Raw genomic sequence first — 18,501 nt, forward strand, 5'->3', positions numbered from 1 at the left:
TTTCATCGAACCGGCGTCTTATCCGCGGTCTTCGCCAACATGTATTCGCTGGCCTCCAATATTCTGCACGGATCTGCGTCAACAATCTCATCCGGTATCATGTGAGTACCTTTGTGGGGTACTCATATCCTCCCGACTTTTGAATGTCGGTGTCTTGGGAACATGGAGCTACAATCCTTTTCTCATAGATCATTCACATTAAACCCTAAGGAAGAGATTTTTTTAGCAACGTGGACGACTCTTGCTCATCTTCTCAGATCTTCGCTATCGCTATACAGGGACTTGTCTCCTTAAGTCAATGTCTGGTGTCGTTGACGTGTTCCGTGGTCTCCATCAATCGAGCCAGAGTCACGGCTTCTCGAAGAGCCCGTCCAATGTGGCCACGGACACCTGCTTCTTTCATGACCATTAATCCACCCATTGTGTATCTTTCAAAAGATGTGCCCTGATCTCTGAGTACCGCCGGGTCTGAGTACCGCCGGCTGCATTCCCCTTGCAGCATTGAGGCAGTCCCTTGCATAGATTGAAGGATCATGGTATGCGCCAAATCCCTAGGAACGCCGACCGCCATGGCCGCATCAATAAGGGCGTCGCAGATCACAGCGAAAAAGGCCGGGGTGAAACCATCAACTGCCGTGGTCGCATTCATCAGTCTCGGTTCAATTTGAACCGCATGGACGATCTTTTCGTAGATCGCGAGGTGATTTGGAGGTAGTGCTGGGGCGGGGTAGGCTCCGAGACCTCGATTGCTGTTAGGATTGGGAAACTTGAGCGGCAATGTTGGGCAGAGTGCGTATCACCCAGGCTCGGCCCAAGTTGATGGCCGCGGTTGTTTCGCTTCCGTAAATGATCTGCTTCGAGTTTGGGTCTCGTCGAGCCGGCAGCAATGCTAATGACGAGCTTGACTTGCAGTGCATCGCACCTCGAGTGCTGTGTAAGGACCTTCTCGATCTCGGCCGGGTCAACGCCCAAGATGATCACATCAAACTCTCGCACGGCATTGGCATTGTCGCCTTGACGGATTACGATTTATTCAGATGACTAGGGAATCGCTCCCGGAGCTTTTGCGCCAAGCGTTCACTGCGGACGCAGGCGATGTGTTTGGTGAATAAAGCCTCCGAAGTAGAAATGAGCAGGCTGTAGAGAATAGCACCTTCCAGGTTTCCTGGCGATCATGAGCTACAAGGATAATTGTGATTGGGATCGTGGTGATTGAAATTACCACATCCTAACAGGCACAGAGTCGACCTGTTGGGTTCAGCCTTGGTGGTGACGAAGAGAAAATTGATCGCTCTGGCGATACTTTGGTCATCTGGCACGCGACTGTGGCTCCGAGAATGGCCTTTTGCTTTCCTAGTCAAGATGATGTTGCCCGCATCGGAAGGACATCCGATATCAGGGTTACGTTTCTCCTTGCGGAGTCGTAGCGCGGCTTTCCACTCGGGAGGTTGACCGATGATAGCACGATATGCCCCGCAGTATACAGCTTCGTGCTATGTCGCATACCAGATGCTGGACTGTACATGCTAGGAAAGTATAAATGGTATCGTGGGTACTGCTGAGAAAACAGTTTATATCTTTTCTTGTGCCGCACCATCGTGGGTGTAGCTAAGGGTGACACGATTATTTTCGTTGGTGGAGGCGCTTTCGTCCTCTCTACAGCTCTCCACCTCACTTCCATCAGACTGGATTTCTGCATTGTGTATCGAGCGCAGCATTCGAGAAAGGCATCAGCACGCTCAAGAGGTTCCAAGCTTCTGCGGAGCGACATCCACAGATCAAACCTCATCTTGTACCGATTAACAGGCAAGAGGATATCCGCCAGGCCGCTTGGCAACTTACCGGCCAACTTCCCGGATGGAACAGATATCTCAATCGCTTCAACGGATACGCCCATTCCGGCAACGCCATGGCAGCAGTGTACCGCGCCGCTCAAGCAGCAGGTGTGCGCTTCTTCCTGGGCGGGCAAGGTACAGTTGATGGATTTGTCTACGTGAGCACCTCGACCGGAAGCAAGTGCGCGGGTATCCGGACAAAGAATGGCCACTTCCACTCCTCGGCTCTGGTCATTGTCACAGCTGGCGCAGGAGTCAATTATTTTGTTCCTCAGCTCGGAACTCAAGTCGTGGCCAAGTTGTGGTCTGTTGCACATGTGCACCTCACTGATGAAGAGACATCTGCTCTTCGCGGCATTCCTGTCACCTATGCCCGTGATCTGGGATTTTTCTTTGAACCCGACCCGAAGACGAACCTGTTGAAGCTGTGTCCAATGGGTGGTGATTACACCAACACTGATCCCAAGACTGATGTCTCACATGCACCAGAGAATTTGAAGGAAAGTGCTTTCCTACCGGAAGATGATGAGAAACAGTTGAGGAAGCTCTTGGCTTAAACACTGCCGACTCTCGCCGATCGCTGCTTTGTGAGGAAGTCCCTTTGTTGGTTTGCTGACACCATTGACTCGGATTTCATTGTTGATTACCTCCCACATGTCATCTTCTGTCATTGTGTTCTCTGGTGACTCGGGCCACGGCTTCAAGATGTTCCCCATTGCAGGCTCTTTCATCACTGACCTTCTTGCCGCCGCTGATGATAAGCAGCCAGTTGCACGCTGAAAATGGAGAGTTTCTGAAACGATTCCGGCAAAGGTAACTGGGAAGTTGATGTGAGCTGGCGTTTGGGCTAGTCCAAGGAGCTATCTACACTGACACCGTCAATGGTTTCGAAATTATCAAGCTTTCCAATTATGTAGTGATAGCAGTTGCAGGTACTGGTGCAGATTGCCAGATAAGAGGCTAGAACCGCTTATTCATGAATCTTTTCAGGGTTTGTTGTTTCAGTCAGACTTGAGAAATGGATTAGTCGTCTCATAATTCTCACACCTGCCGATGAGAAGCAATAATTGTCAAAAGACATGAGACGAGCATATCAAACTTGGATACAGCCTATGCCTGTTTTTTTTTGTTCATCATTCTTGATTGTGACCAGGAGATTTGTAGTCTTTTTGTTTCAAAGAAAGAACCAGGTGTTTCGACACGCCCCTGACAAGTGCCATTTAGGATCTGGCTCCCATGATGATGATAGAATTACAAGGGAAATATGTCCACCGGTCTTCTTTGTGAGTTTTTGGCCTTAATGAAGATCTTTTCCCCGATTAAATTTCAGAGATAACCAGCAGAGTCGTGAGAGATTGAGAGCAGTCGGTTCTGTACCCTTGGTTTCTGAGTCTCAACTGGACTATTTTCGGCAATCACAGTATCTACATCATTGCAATTCAAAATTCATAGACCAATGTACGTTCAGAATCCAGGAAGACTATCTCAAGCCTGATAACTCTCAGATGTGTCTTCTAGACGTCGCAGACCATTCCGGCAAATATGGCTGTGGCCACTTGTATGTCCTTGATATCATACGCTGTCTAGAGGCTACCCAACGAGTCAATCGAAGCCCCTGTATCTATCCACATTCAAAAATCATTCTGCCTCGGTCGAAAATATTCCAGGAATTGGTTCGATGGTTCAGGCCAGGTCACTCAAGGCTGGCGGGTCCTTGCCCATATTGCCAGATGCAAGGATGGCCCAACTTTTACTGATGTGGAGCCCGACTAGTATGGAAACTTGGGAATGGGCTTATTGCCAAACTTAGATTTTTTTCGTGAGTGGTCCAGTATTCGAAATTTATGTTTATTAAAGGACAATTTCATGAGGCACGAGGGTTCTCATATCACATTCACCAAAGACGATGTTCAATCATCGCATTAGACATCCACATTTTTCAATCATCTCGATATAATCAGCCACAGCCTCAATTCGTGTAGCAGTCAGTCCATCGGTAAAATTAAAGCCATCATCAATTGTTAGACCCGGGCCCGACAATGTAAAATGGTTCAAGGCATGTGCAGAAGGGGGGAACGAGCTTGTCAGTGAATCCTGCGACATTGATGGGTTAAGAAGATTGTTCGAGAAGAGACTGGACCTGATAGGCATCAAGGCTGGTCTTGAGGGAAGCAGCTCAGCAGCTCATCCAGCAGCTGGAGTTCCGATCAGCGGAATTTGGCGATAAGGTTCCCGCTCTCGATTATGTCTTCGAAGCCCGAAAATTCATAGAGCTTGTAAATAGAGCGCAGCGCAACATAGGATTTCAGTCGACTCTATCGGCTCCTGATGAAGAACACTGACCTCGGGCAATAAATGAAGTGTGTTCACAAATAGCTCTGCACCAGCCGGCTTGTTACATTGCTGTTAGCGCTTAACAAATGCCTTCCGAAAGGCAATGATCAGAAGGAAGTGGATGTACCATAAGCTGCCGGTCACATTCAGCTTGGATACTGAATGGAACTCGTAGAGGTTGCGCATAAACTCGATTTCATCGAAGAGATGGTACAATTTTTCACAGCGGAACTTGACAGTATTGATCAAGTATATTGCGTGGTCAAATTTCGGTACAGGCGGAGTGTCCGCATTGTGAGCGGCCTGCAATCCGTCCCAGCCGAGATCATCAGTTGCGCCATCGAAAAGCAATGCGCCTGTGGGCAGAGCTTCTTGGTAAAGATGCTCATGAATTAGACTAAGACCCTGCGAGTAAATGACCAATTCGATGGTGTTCCCAGGTAAACTAGAATTCTGGTTAGTACGATGAATTCTTCTAAAAGGAGTCTTAACGCACAGGTCCGCCCATTCTCGGCTGACATAAATGCCGGTGGCCCCGACGATAACAGGTTCGTCAAACATGTTGCAGAACCCTCGAGCCCATAATGAAGCCAAGATTCGGCATTCCCAACAAGTGATGACCTGCTAAGTTCATCCAGTGAATAGTGTTGATCTTTGGGATCTATAACGCATCAGTATGAGCCTAACAAGGCGGGTGGATGAACAGACCAGAAGACCCATCATGAACATATTCGGGACTTAGCGGATTCTGAACAGTTATGATATCCGAACGCTCGGTTTTCTGCATGCGTGGAAATTTCTAGTGCAACTCATCGATATACCTGCACCTTGATCAGCAGCTTGTCCTTGTCTCCTGCAAGGGATACCATTACGCTGAGACTCTTAACATCTAGTGACTAGAGTCTTTGGGTCACGACCATCAAAGACGCAAGTTAATTTTCGCTTGGTGGAGCCATCGCATGGCTGAGATCCAGTACACTTGATCTTTTGTCTGCGGCATCGAGTGCAACTAGGCCGGGGGAGCCAGCACGTCCATCGCGCAAATTCAATATACCGGCTGGTACGCATTTGTGGATCTTTTGGTGACCTTATATCTATTTCCCGCCATGAGAGTTGATTGCAATTACCGGGCAATATCCCGTCCTGTAGAAGGGGGCGTGATATCAATGAAGATCCCGGGGATTCAGCCGGTGGCGCCTGTCGCTGATTCTGCCATCGCATGAAGAGAAAAAAAGTGGGCAATTGTCTACTTCCTCACGATAGGATGATCTCGCCACTTCTGAATTGGTCTTATATCGTTGAGAGGTGTCAGAAACGACCTAGCTGATTCTTGAGAAGAATGTCGATGAACGGACTATTGTTGCTAAATGAATAGGTAGGGACTCTTTTATTTTTCAGCGATAAATCCGGATGAAAAATCAATTTTGCTTGGAAGATGTGCTGACACCTTGAGAAATACAGATAAGAGTAGTTCTCAACGTGGTAGCTGTCGGCTCAAATTCCACCAAAGTGGCATTTGCATTATTGAGATATGAGAAGCTCCCATTTAGTGAAGAACAATTAGATGTGTTTGCCAAGTACACCTCACGAATGCCTTGCCTCTCGGTGTATACATACGATCAGCACCTCTCAAGCATCCTCTGCGAGAGTCTATGGAAGGGTCATCGAGTGATCAACAGTAAGACCCGTTGATAAGCTTCTTGACCGGCAGCCCTTCCGATCCGATCCGATCCGATCCGATCGTAGGCGATCGATGAATATGGCCTTGTGCGTGGCAATGGGAGCTTGTTACGAATCGCACAGACAAGGTCGTGGAGGATTTACTATTTCAAGAATCTCAAGCCCCCTCCAGTATCTAGGGCCGTGGAATGAAGGAGAGGAATATCGCACGCTTACCACATGACAAATTCAAGGGGCGAAAGTTTCAGTGCTTTGTCAAGGTACAGTAGCGCCCGACATCGCCTTACAAGTCGGAGTCAGAGATGCTCTTTCAAACCCTAATCACATGATACAGGAAAATAACACGTACTATACATACCCGTAATAATACCAGTTCCTTTTTATAGATTGTAAGACAGATACAAGAGCCTAAAATTAGAGGCCTAGAACGCCTAGAAGATTCCACGCAAACGTAACAAATAGCGCAAACAAAGCAACGTATGAACTGGCACAGTGTCAACCTCTCCCTTCTGCATCTCGCAGTTGCTATGTGGGGTTCTTGAGGCGGGGTATCCGACGCTCTGAACGCTCACCGTCCTCCCTCGCCTGTTTCTTCTGTAGCCTCCATCCATAGCTGTAGTATGTAGGTATGTCACTTGTGACATGTGATGAGATTCGTATTGATTCTGCAGTCAGCCAAAAGAATCACACGCCAAGTAACAATGGCGAAGCCCTATTGGTAGTAATGGTTCACGTTTGCTTTTGGACCGACTGCGGAAGCGGTTTGAGCTGACTTTCATCACGCCAAAGAGCCAGCCCGCAATGTCTAGTTAAAAAAGAGCTGGGCCTAGTATTCTTGAGCATTTCTATTGCACATTTTCTTCTTACCTCAAAACTTTATATTCGATGTCAAACCTGATTAATTTATGAAATCCTTATATCCAAATCCTAGCATGGATAGACATGATTGGGCCACAGACATTGAAAAAAATAGCACAGCGAGGGAAGCTTCATCCCGCCCTCTTAGGACACAAAAAAAAGCTTCGATGCTCCCAGAGGAACATCATGCAATAACACAGGTGGCAGTACCTATTACCGAGGTTGACCTTGACGCCCTACCCAATATAGGAGAAGAGGGGCAGCATGAAGTCGACGCCAGCAAGATAAATGTCCCAAAGGTTAACGATAAGGAACTTGGGAAGAGAAGGCGACGGAAACTAAGGTCAATACATTTGTCTGAAATGGAGTTCTATGACCGCCTGACTACCAGCGGAATTCGCCATTTATACGGACGCACCGGACCACCCCAGGAGCCAAAATCTTACAAAATTGAATTAAGCACGCTCCAGCGAATGGTCATACATGATCTACAAAGAAAGCTTGTTTTTCTTGTTAGACAAACAGTGCGACAGCATCAGGTTACTTCCAACACACTGACGAGAGCACAGACTCTCCTTAGTCAATATAGTGAGATTTCCCCCTTACCCGCCCCTCTACCTACCTGTTCTTGCTTTTGAGGCAACAGACAAAGACGCATTCTGACTGCTGCACATCATAGCTTCCGCGATTCGCAATTATGACTATATGACCAAGAAGCTAGATCTGGCCAAAGAATCTGGTGAAAGGGACCCATACTCGATTACTACTGAAGATGCCCTCAGCCTCTACCTTATGAAAGATGCTCTTTTAATACCGGAAACACCGCCTGTTCACGCTCAAGACTACCATTGGTATAAGAAGAGAATGAACATCCTTCCAGGAGCTTCTCGAACCACCCATAATCAGAATGCTAGCCTAAAGCAGATGTGGAGGCGGGTTTGGATGGGGTTATGTGGTGGTCTGGCACTTATTGCACCGATGCTTCTCATGGTACTTCACAAAAATGAAGCGACGACTCTGTCGACAGTCAGTATAGCAACGATCCTCTTCGCATTGGGCCTAGCATTTTTTGGCGAAGACCTTAAGGGCCAGGAAGTGTTAGCATGCGTGGCTGCATATGCTGCAGTGTTGGTGGTGTTTGTAGGGACTAGCTCATGATTGTATGTCAGCATAATCAAAAATTACAGAGCAAGTATCACTCGTGAACCTTCCTCATCGCAGTCAATGCAATCACACAGTAACCAGGCGATAAGACATACCCTCCGTGCCATTCTTCCCAATATAATTATGGAGATTCCCAGACAGTTCCTTGCGACAGCAGCGACGGATACGGTGCTGATTGAATTAAACAAACCGTATATACAGAGCGTGTGAAGATAATTTCGAATTCCAGTATACAGCCAGGCATTCTTGGGTTACTCCACCTACCGTATTACGATTAAGTATGGGCTTCCAGGCAATTGCATAGCAGATATATCTAGGAGCCTACTCATCTTATTGGATACCAGGGATCACTGGTTAACGCCTTACAGCTCCGCTCAGGCCTCACAGCACGGGCGTCATATCGAGGGTTATCCTTATCTATAACGCGTTGTATTATGGCGAGGGCTACCTGATTAGGCAGCAAGGTTAGAATATAAAGACTCAGACCTTATTGCCCCCCTTGACCCCTCATCAGACAGTGCAGACTTTCAAGTCTAGGTTTTGAAGATATCTAGATACTTTTATACTTTTCCTCAGATCAAGCTTTTCCTTCCGCCTGAATATGGCCAAAGTAGAGAGTTTCACTGGGCCCGTTACTCTCCTCGAGATAAGCGAATGGCTTAGCCGTTGTGAGGAATCTTTCGAGGCCTCCGCGGCAACCTCACCGACAAACAAAAGATCCTCGCAGCAGGGAGCGCTATCACCAAATCCCAGGACACGAAAACCATTTACGACTGGTGAAGAAAAAATTGCAGAAAGCTTAAAGGGAAAACCTAGAATGAGTTTCGCGATGCCATTAGAGACAAAGCCCTAGGCAAGAGCTGGCGAATGAAAGCGCTTCTGGACTTCTACAGCACCACCCAGGGTAGTACAGCCTTGGAGGACTATTTATCGCTGCTTGAGGAGCGGAAGTTTGTTATCGACCGGGGAGATCTTGTCCTCAACCCTATCGACGACCTAGTTTACAAATGCCTTTTGCTCTCTAATCCTACCCCATATCTCATGGTACACGTCCTGAAGCATCTTAATGATATTCTAGGGTTTGCAAAGCCGACCCCGATGATGTCAAAGATTGGCTCCGCAAATATGATACTGGTGGTACTAACCCTGCTCCAACTTTTGGCCCAGTGCCTGGCCCCACTCCTGTATCTTCGCCTTCAGCCGCATTCGAGTAAGTCAAACACCACCCCTGCTTATTACCTTTCATAGCAAATCTCTCCGCCCTTTGTTTCTTGCTTTCTTGCTTTCTTCAATTCCTTCAACTTATGTGCTTCTTCACAGAGAAGGCAATTCTCGGACGTATATCATTACCGGCCCCCCTAACTCCAGACAAGGGGGACTGCACTTCGTTTGATGACTTGGTCCAGTTTCCCTCCAAGGCTGCTAGGCTTAGAGATCATACGAAGATTACCGTATGGCATAACAATGATGCACCTTATCCCATGATTGAGCGATACGAGATCGTCTTCTCCAACCCGCCCTTGACAACTGCAAATCCCCCCAGCGCATATATCATCGCCCTTCAGTACCCTAAGCTTCAGCGCGGGTGAATACATAAGCTCGGTCACATTGTCCTTCAGGCAACTTACTCTTATCTATAATTACCCACCCTCAATAACCAGAATGCCAGTGCGCAGTGTCAGTGGGATAATGATTGTATCGTCGAACCCTACAAACACACTCTCGATAGGTGTTATGTCTGATGACAAGACCACCTTTACTGCCCCAAGTGGATGGAGAATTGTGGGATTTCACGGAATGTCTCGCAAGCAGTCAACGAGAGAAAATGGCGTCTACAGTGATCGGTGCATGATCGATACAATGGGTGCCATTTATACAGTGGTGTAATGCTACGCGTGGGCAGTATTAAGAAGACATCATACCCAAGGCTGGGTTGAAAGATCGACGGGCCTAATGGAAGTTAGCAAAGCTCGATCTCAATGAGAGCGTGGGACTGCGGCAATAATCTAGATAGAAGTTTGCTTGACTGTTAAATGCCATTCTACCTCATGCAGAAATCAACGATTTATATGATAGTGTGCAACATATATAACGTAACCCAAGCGAATGGCCACCACAGGCGAGTGGCCACTGCTGTAACACATACTAAATGCGATAAATTACAATGCAATAACTATCATCAACAACCATTAATTGGATTGACTTGAGAATTGACACAATGACTATAATAGGCTCAGAATGAGGTTATATTAATATCGAAGACATTTTTATAGAATCTTTGCTCGATTACATATGTGATTTTTGCAGAATTGGGACTACGAACAACCGCATGTTCTTGCTTATGTTAGTGATAGAACTCTCGCTACACTTTGCCAGTTTGACCATTTGTGATGTAGTCATTCTTTTCTTGCTGCTTATCACATATTAAATCATCCTACGCTGCCAGGGATTCAGGTTTCGCGCCTTTTTGCAACGACATAGGGGGGTTAGTTAATGGTTGCTTGAGTAAAGGGGGGAGAATGGTGTCGGGACGACGACACCACGGGGGTGGTTATTTTTGGATCCGTAATAATACATAATATTACAGCTCTCGTCTGTTTGAATTTACCGTTCAAAACCGAAACATGATCTAAAGTACAGGAGTAACCATATCTGGATTCAGAAGATCATTTGATTAGGGTTTGAAAGAGCATCTCGGTTTTTCCGACCTAGAAGGCGATGTCGGGCGCTGCTGTAGTTGAGAGCAATTCAACAAACCAAGGTCCCAGAAGGCTCCTGTGCCCACCCAGCCCTTGAATAAACGCAAGTAGTATCGGTATTATTAGCAATTTAACGGCGTCGGGATGCAAATCGCGCGTGATTTTTGCGAACCCTTGCTCATCTGGTATCAATTGAAGTGGGGTTCTTTTCGTTGGAGGTTGCAATTAAAAAAAAAAACAAAGGCCAGGCCGGGGGGGCATCAAAAAAAGCACCTAGACAAGACGCGACTGGACTTGAAAGGTGACCCGACATCCATAGAGGGTAAGGTGTTAGATTTTATTAGCCCGAAAACTACACAATATTGCAAGACTGGACAGACTACCAGTGTTCTGGGCCGATCGGGACCTCATCCACGTCAACACCCTGAACAAACCACCGTCCTTCGCCATTGCCGTCTGGTCCAAGAAGCAGATCATTGCCGCTCATCATACGCTTGCACATTTTCCCAGATTCTCTGTCAAATGTCCAATCCTCCAGTCCATAACAACGCTTCCAACGCATTCCGTCAGTCGCATCTTGATACTCGTACCAGAACTGCACGGCGATGCGATCATCACGGAAAGAAAAGAGCTCCTTGCGCAGACGGTAGTTGTGCTCTCGCTTCCATTTGGCAGTCAAAAACGCGACGATCTCTTCGGTACCAGATAAGAAAGAAGTCCGGTTACGCCATATGCATGTCGGAGTATAGGCTTTCGCGACTCGGACAGGATCTCTTTGGGTTGGTTAGTATCCAATAGGGCCTAGAAGTCATTTCCGCGTGATTGTGCGCTTCAACAAGATAGATGAGAGATCGCAGAAGGCACCAGAAGAGGGATGCCATCATGTGTCCAGGGACTTGCACAGACCGGGCATTGGACACTAGGGCTCGAGGAAGGCAATGGATGACACCGCATCACCCTTTCCTTGGCCACATGGTCCGGAATCAGATTGAAGTCAGAACGTACTGTGTATTCCACATATTCTGAGCTGCTTTAACCTTCTTGATAGCAGTTTCCTCGGTAAAGGGGGGTTTGATGTCAGCCATTGCTGGAGATGTGGGGATGGATAGAGTGAAGAAGTGGGGGAAGGGTAGAAATTCGGAAGCGGGAGATCTTTCGACCCAAAGTATATATATCCAGCTTGTCAAGATCCACAGACACTTTTTGAGTCGCCCAGACCTTGGCTGCATATAATTGAGGAAGCAGCATCGATTTTTAATCTCTAAATGATCTCTGCTCACATTGATTGATCGTTGGGGACGACCGAAATTCGCAACTTTAAGTCGTAGACGTTAGTGGCTGATTCTTGATTAGCGCAAGTCATGGAGCCCAAATTGCCTCCGAAGCCGCGTCGGCTTATTGCCCATAAATTTTGAACGCTACGAACAGTGCAAATAACGGCAATTACCACTAAGTGAAGTAAGCGCTTGCAGTAAAACCTGAAAGTACCTCGAGATGCTGCAAATCCAGCAATGTTTGGCAAAGTCGCACTGTCCCAGGCTACGTCCCTAGCGAAGTTTAACATCGACTGGGTGTATATCCGGGATACCCGCAAGTGTAGTCCCATCCATACCAAGATTCACATGCGCTTCCAATGAAGAGATGACACAGCTGGTTCAGAAGATAATCTACGAACGGGCACGTGTGGAAGCGACGGACAATCCAGGCGTCAAAATCCAGGCGTCAAAATCCAGGCGTCAAAATCCAGGCGTCAAAATCCAGGCGTCAAAATCCAGGCGTCAGTGACTTGTGCGGACGACTCATTTTGTGACACTTCCGTGTACCTATTTTCCATTGAAACACAGAAAATTTGTGCCATCGGGCCATCGATGGATGACCAGATCGCCCCGCGCAAGTCGAATCTACAGGAAAGTCTAGTTCACAATTTAATTTTAATTTAGTTTGGGGACTCTAGGGGAGCGGAATGCCGAAGATTATGTGAAGTGACCCCTTGCTAGCGAAAGATAAAGGTGATCAGGCCATAATGAAGACGACATTGCTCCCCTCCCCCTACCGTCGATGTGGAATGTATACTCGGGCTTTACTGACCCTAGCCCAAACAAACATCGACCCGCACCTAGTAAACGATGGTGTGAGCCATAACAGACTCGTCGATCTTTCCAGATGGTTTGCAGTGTCTCAACGGGGGATGATCGTGGTGAACTAAATATGATCGTACCATCCCAAGCCAATTTCATGCGGGGCAAAGAACCTAATAGATTGAAAACCTCGATATCAAAAGTATCGCTTTCTGTCAGCTTGAGATTTTTCGAGGAATCGGGAAAAAACTATTAAAACGTAATGGGGTGTAGTGGTGGTAAAAGGTGTCGAGTGTGTGTGGTGAGGGCAAATGCATTCCAAGCCATTGACGGAATCTCTCTCTTTCTCATTCCACAACAGTCGTGCTGAGGCATGCCACGGCCTATCCTTCCACCATTTCCCTTTTGATTCTTCTGAATTACTCTTGCTCTCGCGACTCTTTCATCCTTTCGAGTCGACTTTCGCCCTGGGTTCTCAGCTCCCACGCCTCTCGTTCGTCTTCGACCCCACGATGTTGTGTTATTCACCTGCCACTCTTTCAACTGCATAATTTATCCCATTCAATCATTACCGCTAATCTTACCCGCGACGAGCACTCCAAGTGGACGTCGATTTAATCGATTCTTTCGCGCTGTCTATTGTGAGCTGAGACCAAAGAAACACCTGTATGGTTGTAGAGGGAGAACTGACCATGACCAGCTTCCCAGTAACTATTACCTCGCCAAAATCAATAGCTGCAGCATCTGTCACTGTCAGCAGGAAAAATCACTGCCGAGCAATGGACCAGGTGATGCTGGATCTGAACGATCCAAACCGGAGACGTCAACCGTTGGTGGACGCCTCCAGCCGAATCAACCACGTCAAGTCACCAAGAGTTGAAACTCCCAAGGTCCATGTTGAGAGCACCGATCTACTGAAGACACCAGATCGTATGTCCGTCGTCATGAGTCCTACGCCAAGAGACAAAGAAAATCAGCGGCACTCCATTGCCACAGATTTCCAGTCTGACTCGGCACGAAACTCTGTCGTCTCGGCCGCGTCTATCTTGTCTAACAAGGGAAGAGGAAGACCCATGTAGGGCCATGGCAGCTAGGAAGAACCCTGGGCAAGGGTGCCACTGGCCGCGTCCGGCTGGCCAAGCACGCTGTTACGGGTCAGACCGCCGCAATCAAAATCGTCTCCAAGAAGTCTGCCGCCATGGTGCAAAGCGAGAGCATTGCTGCGATGGATCGTAATGTCAGTAACTTCTCGGGTTTCTCGAATGCTCGTCACATGCCTGTGGAATCGAACGTGAGGTTGTTATCATGAAGTTGATTGAACACCCTAACGTCATCAGCCTGTACGATGTTTGGGAGAACCGCGGTGAACTGTGAGTACAGCAAGCCACGCTATATTGAAGTTTTATCTAACACATTACGCAGCTACCTTGTCCTAGAGTACGTTGAAGGAGGTGAACTTTTCGATTATGTCTCCAAGCATGGACCCCTACCGGAGGAGGAGGCTGTGCGACTTTTCCGTCAGATAATTGCTGGCCTCGGGTATTGCCACCGATTCAACATCTGCCATCGTGATCTGAAGCCAGAGAACATTCTGCTCGATGGACAGCACAATGTCAAGCTTGCTGATTTCGGCATGGCTGCTCTGCAACCCCCTGGCCACTGGCTCAACACTTCTTGTGGAAGTCCCCACTACGCAGCACCTGAGATTATCTACGGACGAAAATACCGCGGTGACAGAGCAGACATGTGGAGTTGCGGTATCATATTGTATGCCCTTTTGACCGGATACCTGCCCTTCGATGGCGGTGATCTTCCGAATACATTGCGACTGGTCAAGAAAGGCGACTACATGATTCCCCAAGAGTTGAGCGATGAATCAGCCGATCTCATCCAGCGAATTCTCCAAAAGCGACCCGAAGACCGCATCTCCATGCAGAATGTCTGGATGCACCCTTGTTGACCAAGTATGAAAAACTTCACAATGCTATGGCTGATCACTACATTGGACCACCGCCTGCATTATCCGTCAAAGATTGCGGGAACCTTGTCACAGATCGTCATGATATTGATGGTGATATTCTGCGCAATCTGCAGACTCTCTGGCATGACGTCAAGCCCGAGGCTCTTGTTGATCGAATCATGTGCCTTGAGTAAGTTTGTCGATCTCTTCGTGACTCGATAACTGGAATCTAACATTAATATAGACCAACCCATGAGCGGATGTTCTACAATGCTCTCGTTAAGTTCCGTGACGAACAGTTGGAGAACTATCAGGGACAGCCCCTTGAATACTCAGCCAGCGACTACCACCATATTTCCCGAATTGGAGGTAAAGGACGCAAGAATCGAAGCAATTCGAAGCGTCGTTCGCAGATTTCAAAGGTCAAAGACTTCCACCGTCGCATGGGTGGCACTCAAGAGCCAAAGTCTTGCGCAAGTGTTGAAAGCTATGATCCATATCGGTCGCCGAAGAACTACGGCGCAGCTGCTGAGGCCAAGTATGCCCACATCACCATCCACAAAGAAACCACTGAGATTCCTGAAATTGGTGAGATCTCTTCAATGGTCAAGCACCCTACTTCCATCGCAGAAGAGGTAGAGCAGGAGGAGTCAGATGATGCAACCGAGTCGCCATTTACCGTACTTCAGAAGCGAAAGCACAAACCAAGTTCTATGAAATCTTTCCACTCGTCTAAACTTGCTCACTCAAGTTCACGAGCACCTGGAATGTCCTCTCGGTCAACAAGCTACCGTCGTAACGTCTCATTCCACCATGCACGCAATCGATCCCAAAGCTCCACTAGGCCCAAAAGGCGAAAGACAGCACAGAAGGATCAAAATGCCCAGACTGATCTCAAGCAGTCACCCAGTGTAGCTAGCTTGCAGTTCATTGCGCATGAGATGGATTTCATACCCATTCCCAGCAGCCCACCCCTTCCTGCCCAACCGACAGTGGTCCACCGAAGTGGCCTGAAGACCAAAACTACGTGCCAAGAGAAGAGGATCCGAGTGTTCGATTTGGCTTGGAAGGAAGATGCTCGCAAGGTATCCCACGAGCTCAGCCAAATCTGTGAAGAGGCTTTCAATGGCAGCTCTATCTCGACCATCCGCAGTGCTAGCGACGAAGCCGGGTATGAGACTCCTTTGACTCCAGTTTCTATTGCCAGTCCAAAACAGCACGTCGCTCTTCCCACTAAGCCTTCCATGCAAACCATAAAGGGAGGTTCAAAGGAGACCGGACGGTCTTACAGTATCCAAGAACTTACCGAAACGCGACGCAAACTTGTCGAACATAGCAAAGGAAGACATGACAACATTCCGGCGTACTTGTTTGGAGTGATTGGACATCTGGATAGGTTGATTGAGGAAGACCAAGCACAGCATCACAAGCGGAGTGAGTCCGGGGAGGATGTTCCTGTCTTCATGGACCCATTTGATACCTTACCTGAGGCATTGCCTGTGATCAAGGAGGAGTTCGCTAGCCCCGTCCGAGGTCCGGTAGCTCCAACTCCCAAGGCGAAATCCAAGCAGCGGCCGTCAGCCGCGAGCTGTGTAAGCGATGCTCGAGCCACGATTCGAATGGTTCCACATAGCTCTGTGCGGTCTCTTCATGAGGTGAAGCCCTTGATGATTCGTAAGAAGAATCAGCTTCCCGAGTCCGACTCTGCCGAGCCCGAGTCTATGGATCCTATGCGTGCTTTCTCAGTCAGTTCCCGTCAAACCCGCAACGCATGTGAACTGGAACCGATTGAAGAGGCTCCTGTCTCTCCTAAGCATAGATCGGCTGATGGGAAGAAGTGGTCATGGTTCAAGCATCGGCCTCAAGTCTCCGAATCTGCCCCAGCTCTTCCACCCAAGGATACCAAGCAAATAACCCCCAGCACTGGCACAGTGGTTATTCACACCCCTCCATCAACGCCGCCCTCGCCAACCAAGACAAATGCCGATCGGGTGCCAGTTCGCAAGTCTTCCATGGAGCGATTCGGAGGAGCATTGAAGAAGCTCGTGTCGAAAAAGGCGAACAAAACCGCCCCCCAGGAAATAGGTAAATCAAATCTCAACTGCTTTGTGATGACGTCGCTAAGCTTCAAAAAAGACAAAGAAAAAGAGAGCTCGAAGGATCAACAAGTTTCTCCCTTTTGCAAGGGATTCCCCGACAAAGAAAGCTCTTTCGAAGCTGATGATCCTGCAAGTCCTGCCCGCAACAAGCGCCTTTCCCTCGCTAACCACAACTGGTTCGCCCGTGTATTCCAAATCAAACCTGCTACTAGGGTCATTGCCCTTAATACCTCGAAGGTCAAGGGACGGAAAGAGGTCTACCGCCTCCTTCGTGAGTGGGAAGATTATGGCATGGAAGATGTTACCATGGACAAGAACAACAGCATTGTCCGCGGACGTGTCGGCGAGGTCAATTGTGAGTTACATTTCTATCTTCGAACCTCATTATCACTAACCCCTTTCTTCAGTCTTGCGTCTTCGAGAAGTTGAATTTACCGCAGAGTTCTACACTGTTCTCGAGCATGGCCGCCAAGCAAATCTCAGCCTGGTCCGGTTCAAACAAGAGCGCGGTGCCGCATCAACCTTCAACAAGGTGGTTGATACAATGCAAATGATGCTCAAGAGCCGGGATATGATTGTCCAAGACCCTGTCCGAGCCAAGAAAATGGCCCGCGTGCTGGAATCTATTCCAAACGCTTGATACCACATTCCCTCAGTCAACTTCCGCCATTTGCTTCTCAATCAGTCTCTAGCCTGCACTCCCCGCATTGCTGCGTTTCAGCCCTGAAATAAAAATACTCACCATTGCATTACCTGCTTCTTGTCTCCCACTTTCTACACTCGCTTGCATTCCCAACATCCGTCGAGCCTGGCGTCGGCTGTCGATACTCTCGTTTCAAGTTCCTTTTGCGTCGGAGTTCCCGTTCGGAGTTTCTGTCTCAATCCCCCGGATTCAACCTGATCAATGCCAGCCTCACCCCCTCTTTTCGTTTGTTATTTTCTTCTCTTTGCATCCTGATTTCCTCTGTCCGTTCTTCTTTCTTCCGCTGGCAGCCCTGCTGACCCTTTGCGATCTGAGCCTGGATCGAGGTGTAATGCATAATGCATAATGGCGGTGAATGCACCTAGCTAGTCCCTCAAGTCTCGTTTTTACGATCCTTTTCGAGTTAATGAAATCAGTCGTGATGGATGGAGAGGGTAGATTTAGTTAGCGATCTTCAACTCCTTTCAAGCAAAGCAACCAAGTCCGGATCAGTTGTAGAGATGGCAGACATGATACTGGTATCGATGATTGTAGCGTATCAGGGTCCTGTTGACTGGGCTATTGGCGCGGGACTCGTACCTACCTTCTCCAACTTCAACCCACAGCAACGAATCCAACGAGTGGCGCACCTAAGCGTCATCAACTTCGAACGGTACGAAACAATATGCCCGTCCATGACCTTCTACTTGAACCGGACAATATCCGCTGTACGTACGACTCACCTTCATGAAAAGGAACCACCAGACTCGCCATTCGTGAACGATAGTTGCGACAAGGAGTGTCCTTCGGCGTAGGCTCGATGAACATCTCCGGGGTTCAGTGCTGGGATTGCGGTGGCAATCCCGTGATGAGGCTCACTGCGGCTGGTTCGAGCTTATTTCGAGCCTATTCTGCGCTCAGTAGCCTTGTAGGGGATCAAGAGACAAAAAGAGGATGGAATAAATCGACTTGGGGCCATTTTGAATCCTTTGTCTCAGCAGCTGTTTGGTTTTCCAGACACGAATGCTGTTTGGGTACTGAAGTATGGACCATGACCAAAGTACGGATGAGTGATTGCATTTTTGTCTTGGTCAGGGTATTCCGGATGAACC

The 18,501-nt window shown here is 48.1% G+C and overlaps 6 protein-coding genes across 6 annotated transcripts; 3 read left to right on the top strand and 3 right to left on the bottom strand.

Annotated features, from left to right (window-relative positions):
• Nucleotides 1-295: 295 nt before the first annotated feature.
• On the bottom strand, nucleotides 296-1,789 carry N7477_006031 (uncharacterized protein; the record flags this gene model as incomplete). Its single annotated transcript, XM_056967694.1, has 4 exons — nucleotides 296-741; nucleotides 801-1,013; nucleotides 1,223-1,493; nucleotides 1,676-1,789. The coding sequence occupies 4 exons, from the start codon at nucleotides 1,787-1,789 to the stop codon at nucleotides 296-298; spliced, it is 1,044 nt and encodes a 347-aa protein (XP_056822448.1).
• Nucleotides 1,790-1,909: 120 nt separating this feature from the next.
• Nucleotides 1,910-2,392, top strand: N7477_006032 (FAD dependent oxidoreductase; the record flags this gene model as incomplete). The annotated part of the gene is made up of 1 exon (XM_056967695.1): nucleotides 1,910-2,392. The coding sequence occupies one exon, from the start codon at nucleotides 1,910-1,912 to the stop codon at nucleotides 2,390-2,392; it is 483 nt and encodes a 160-aa protein (XP_056822449.1).
• A 1,708-nt stretch (nucleotides 2,393-4,100) lies between these two features.
• On the bottom strand, nucleotides 4,101-5,237 carry N7477_006033 (Zn(II)2Cys6 transcription factor domain-containing protein; the record flags this gene model as incomplete). Its single annotated transcript, XM_056967696.1, is given in 3 exon segments — nucleotides 4,101-4,238; nucleotides 4,254-4,790; nucleotides 5,067-5,237. The coding sequence occupies 3 exon segments, from the start codon at nucleotides 5,235-5,237 to the stop codon at nucleotides 4,101-4,103; spliced, it is 846 nt and encodes a 281-aa protein (XP_056822450.1).
• A 3,501-nt stretch (nucleotides 5,238-8,738) lies between these two features.
• Nucleotides 8,739-9,460, top strand: N7477_006034 (uncharacterized protein; the record flags this gene model as incomplete). The annotated part of the gene is made up of 2 exons (XM_056967697.1): nucleotides 8,739-9,081; nucleotides 9,192-9,460. The coding sequence occupies 2 exons, from the start codon at nucleotides 8,739-8,741 to the stop codon at nucleotides 9,458-9,460; spliced, it is 612 nt and encodes a 203-aa protein (XP_056822451.1).
• Nucleotides 9,461-10,949: 1,489 nt separating this feature from the next.
• Nucleotides 10,950-11,655, bottom strand: N7477_006035 (nuclear transport factor 2 family protein; the record flags this gene model as incomplete). Its single annotated transcript, XM_056967698.1, has 2 exons — nucleotides 10,950-11,343; nucleotides 11,576-11,655. 2 exons carry the CDS (start codon nucleotides 11,653-11,655, stop codon nucleotides 10,950-10,952), a joined length of 474 nt encoding a protein of 157 aa, XP_056822452.1.
• Nucleotides 11,656-13,427: 1,772 nt separating this feature from the next.
• Nucleotides 13,428-17,347, top strand: N7477_006036 (serine/threonine-protein kinase; the record flags this gene model as incomplete). Its single annotated transcript, XM_056967699.1, has 7 exons — nucleotides 13,428-13,578; nucleotides 13,707-13,944; nucleotides 13,986-14,018; nucleotides 14,071-14,603; nucleotides 14,702-14,798; nucleotides 14,853-17,062; nucleotides 17,115-17,347. The coding sequence occupies 7 exons, from the start codon at nucleotides 13,428-13,430 to the stop codon at nucleotides 17,345-17,347; spliced, it is 3,495 nt and encodes a 1,164-aa protein (XP_056822453.1).
• Between the last annotated feature and the right edge of the window lie 1,154 nt (nucleotides 17,348-18,501).

The sequence above is a fragment of the Penicillium maclennaniae genome (genome assembly GCF_028827695.1).
Source record: "Penicillium maclennaniae strain IBT 15551 chromosome Unknown utg000005l:1.0-2652337.0:1.0-2654196.0, whole genome shotgun sequence".
In the NCBI taxonomy this organism is placed as follows: Eukaryota; Fungi; Ascomycota; class Eurotiomycetes; order Eurotiales; family Aspergillaceae; genus Penicillium; species Penicillium maclennaniae.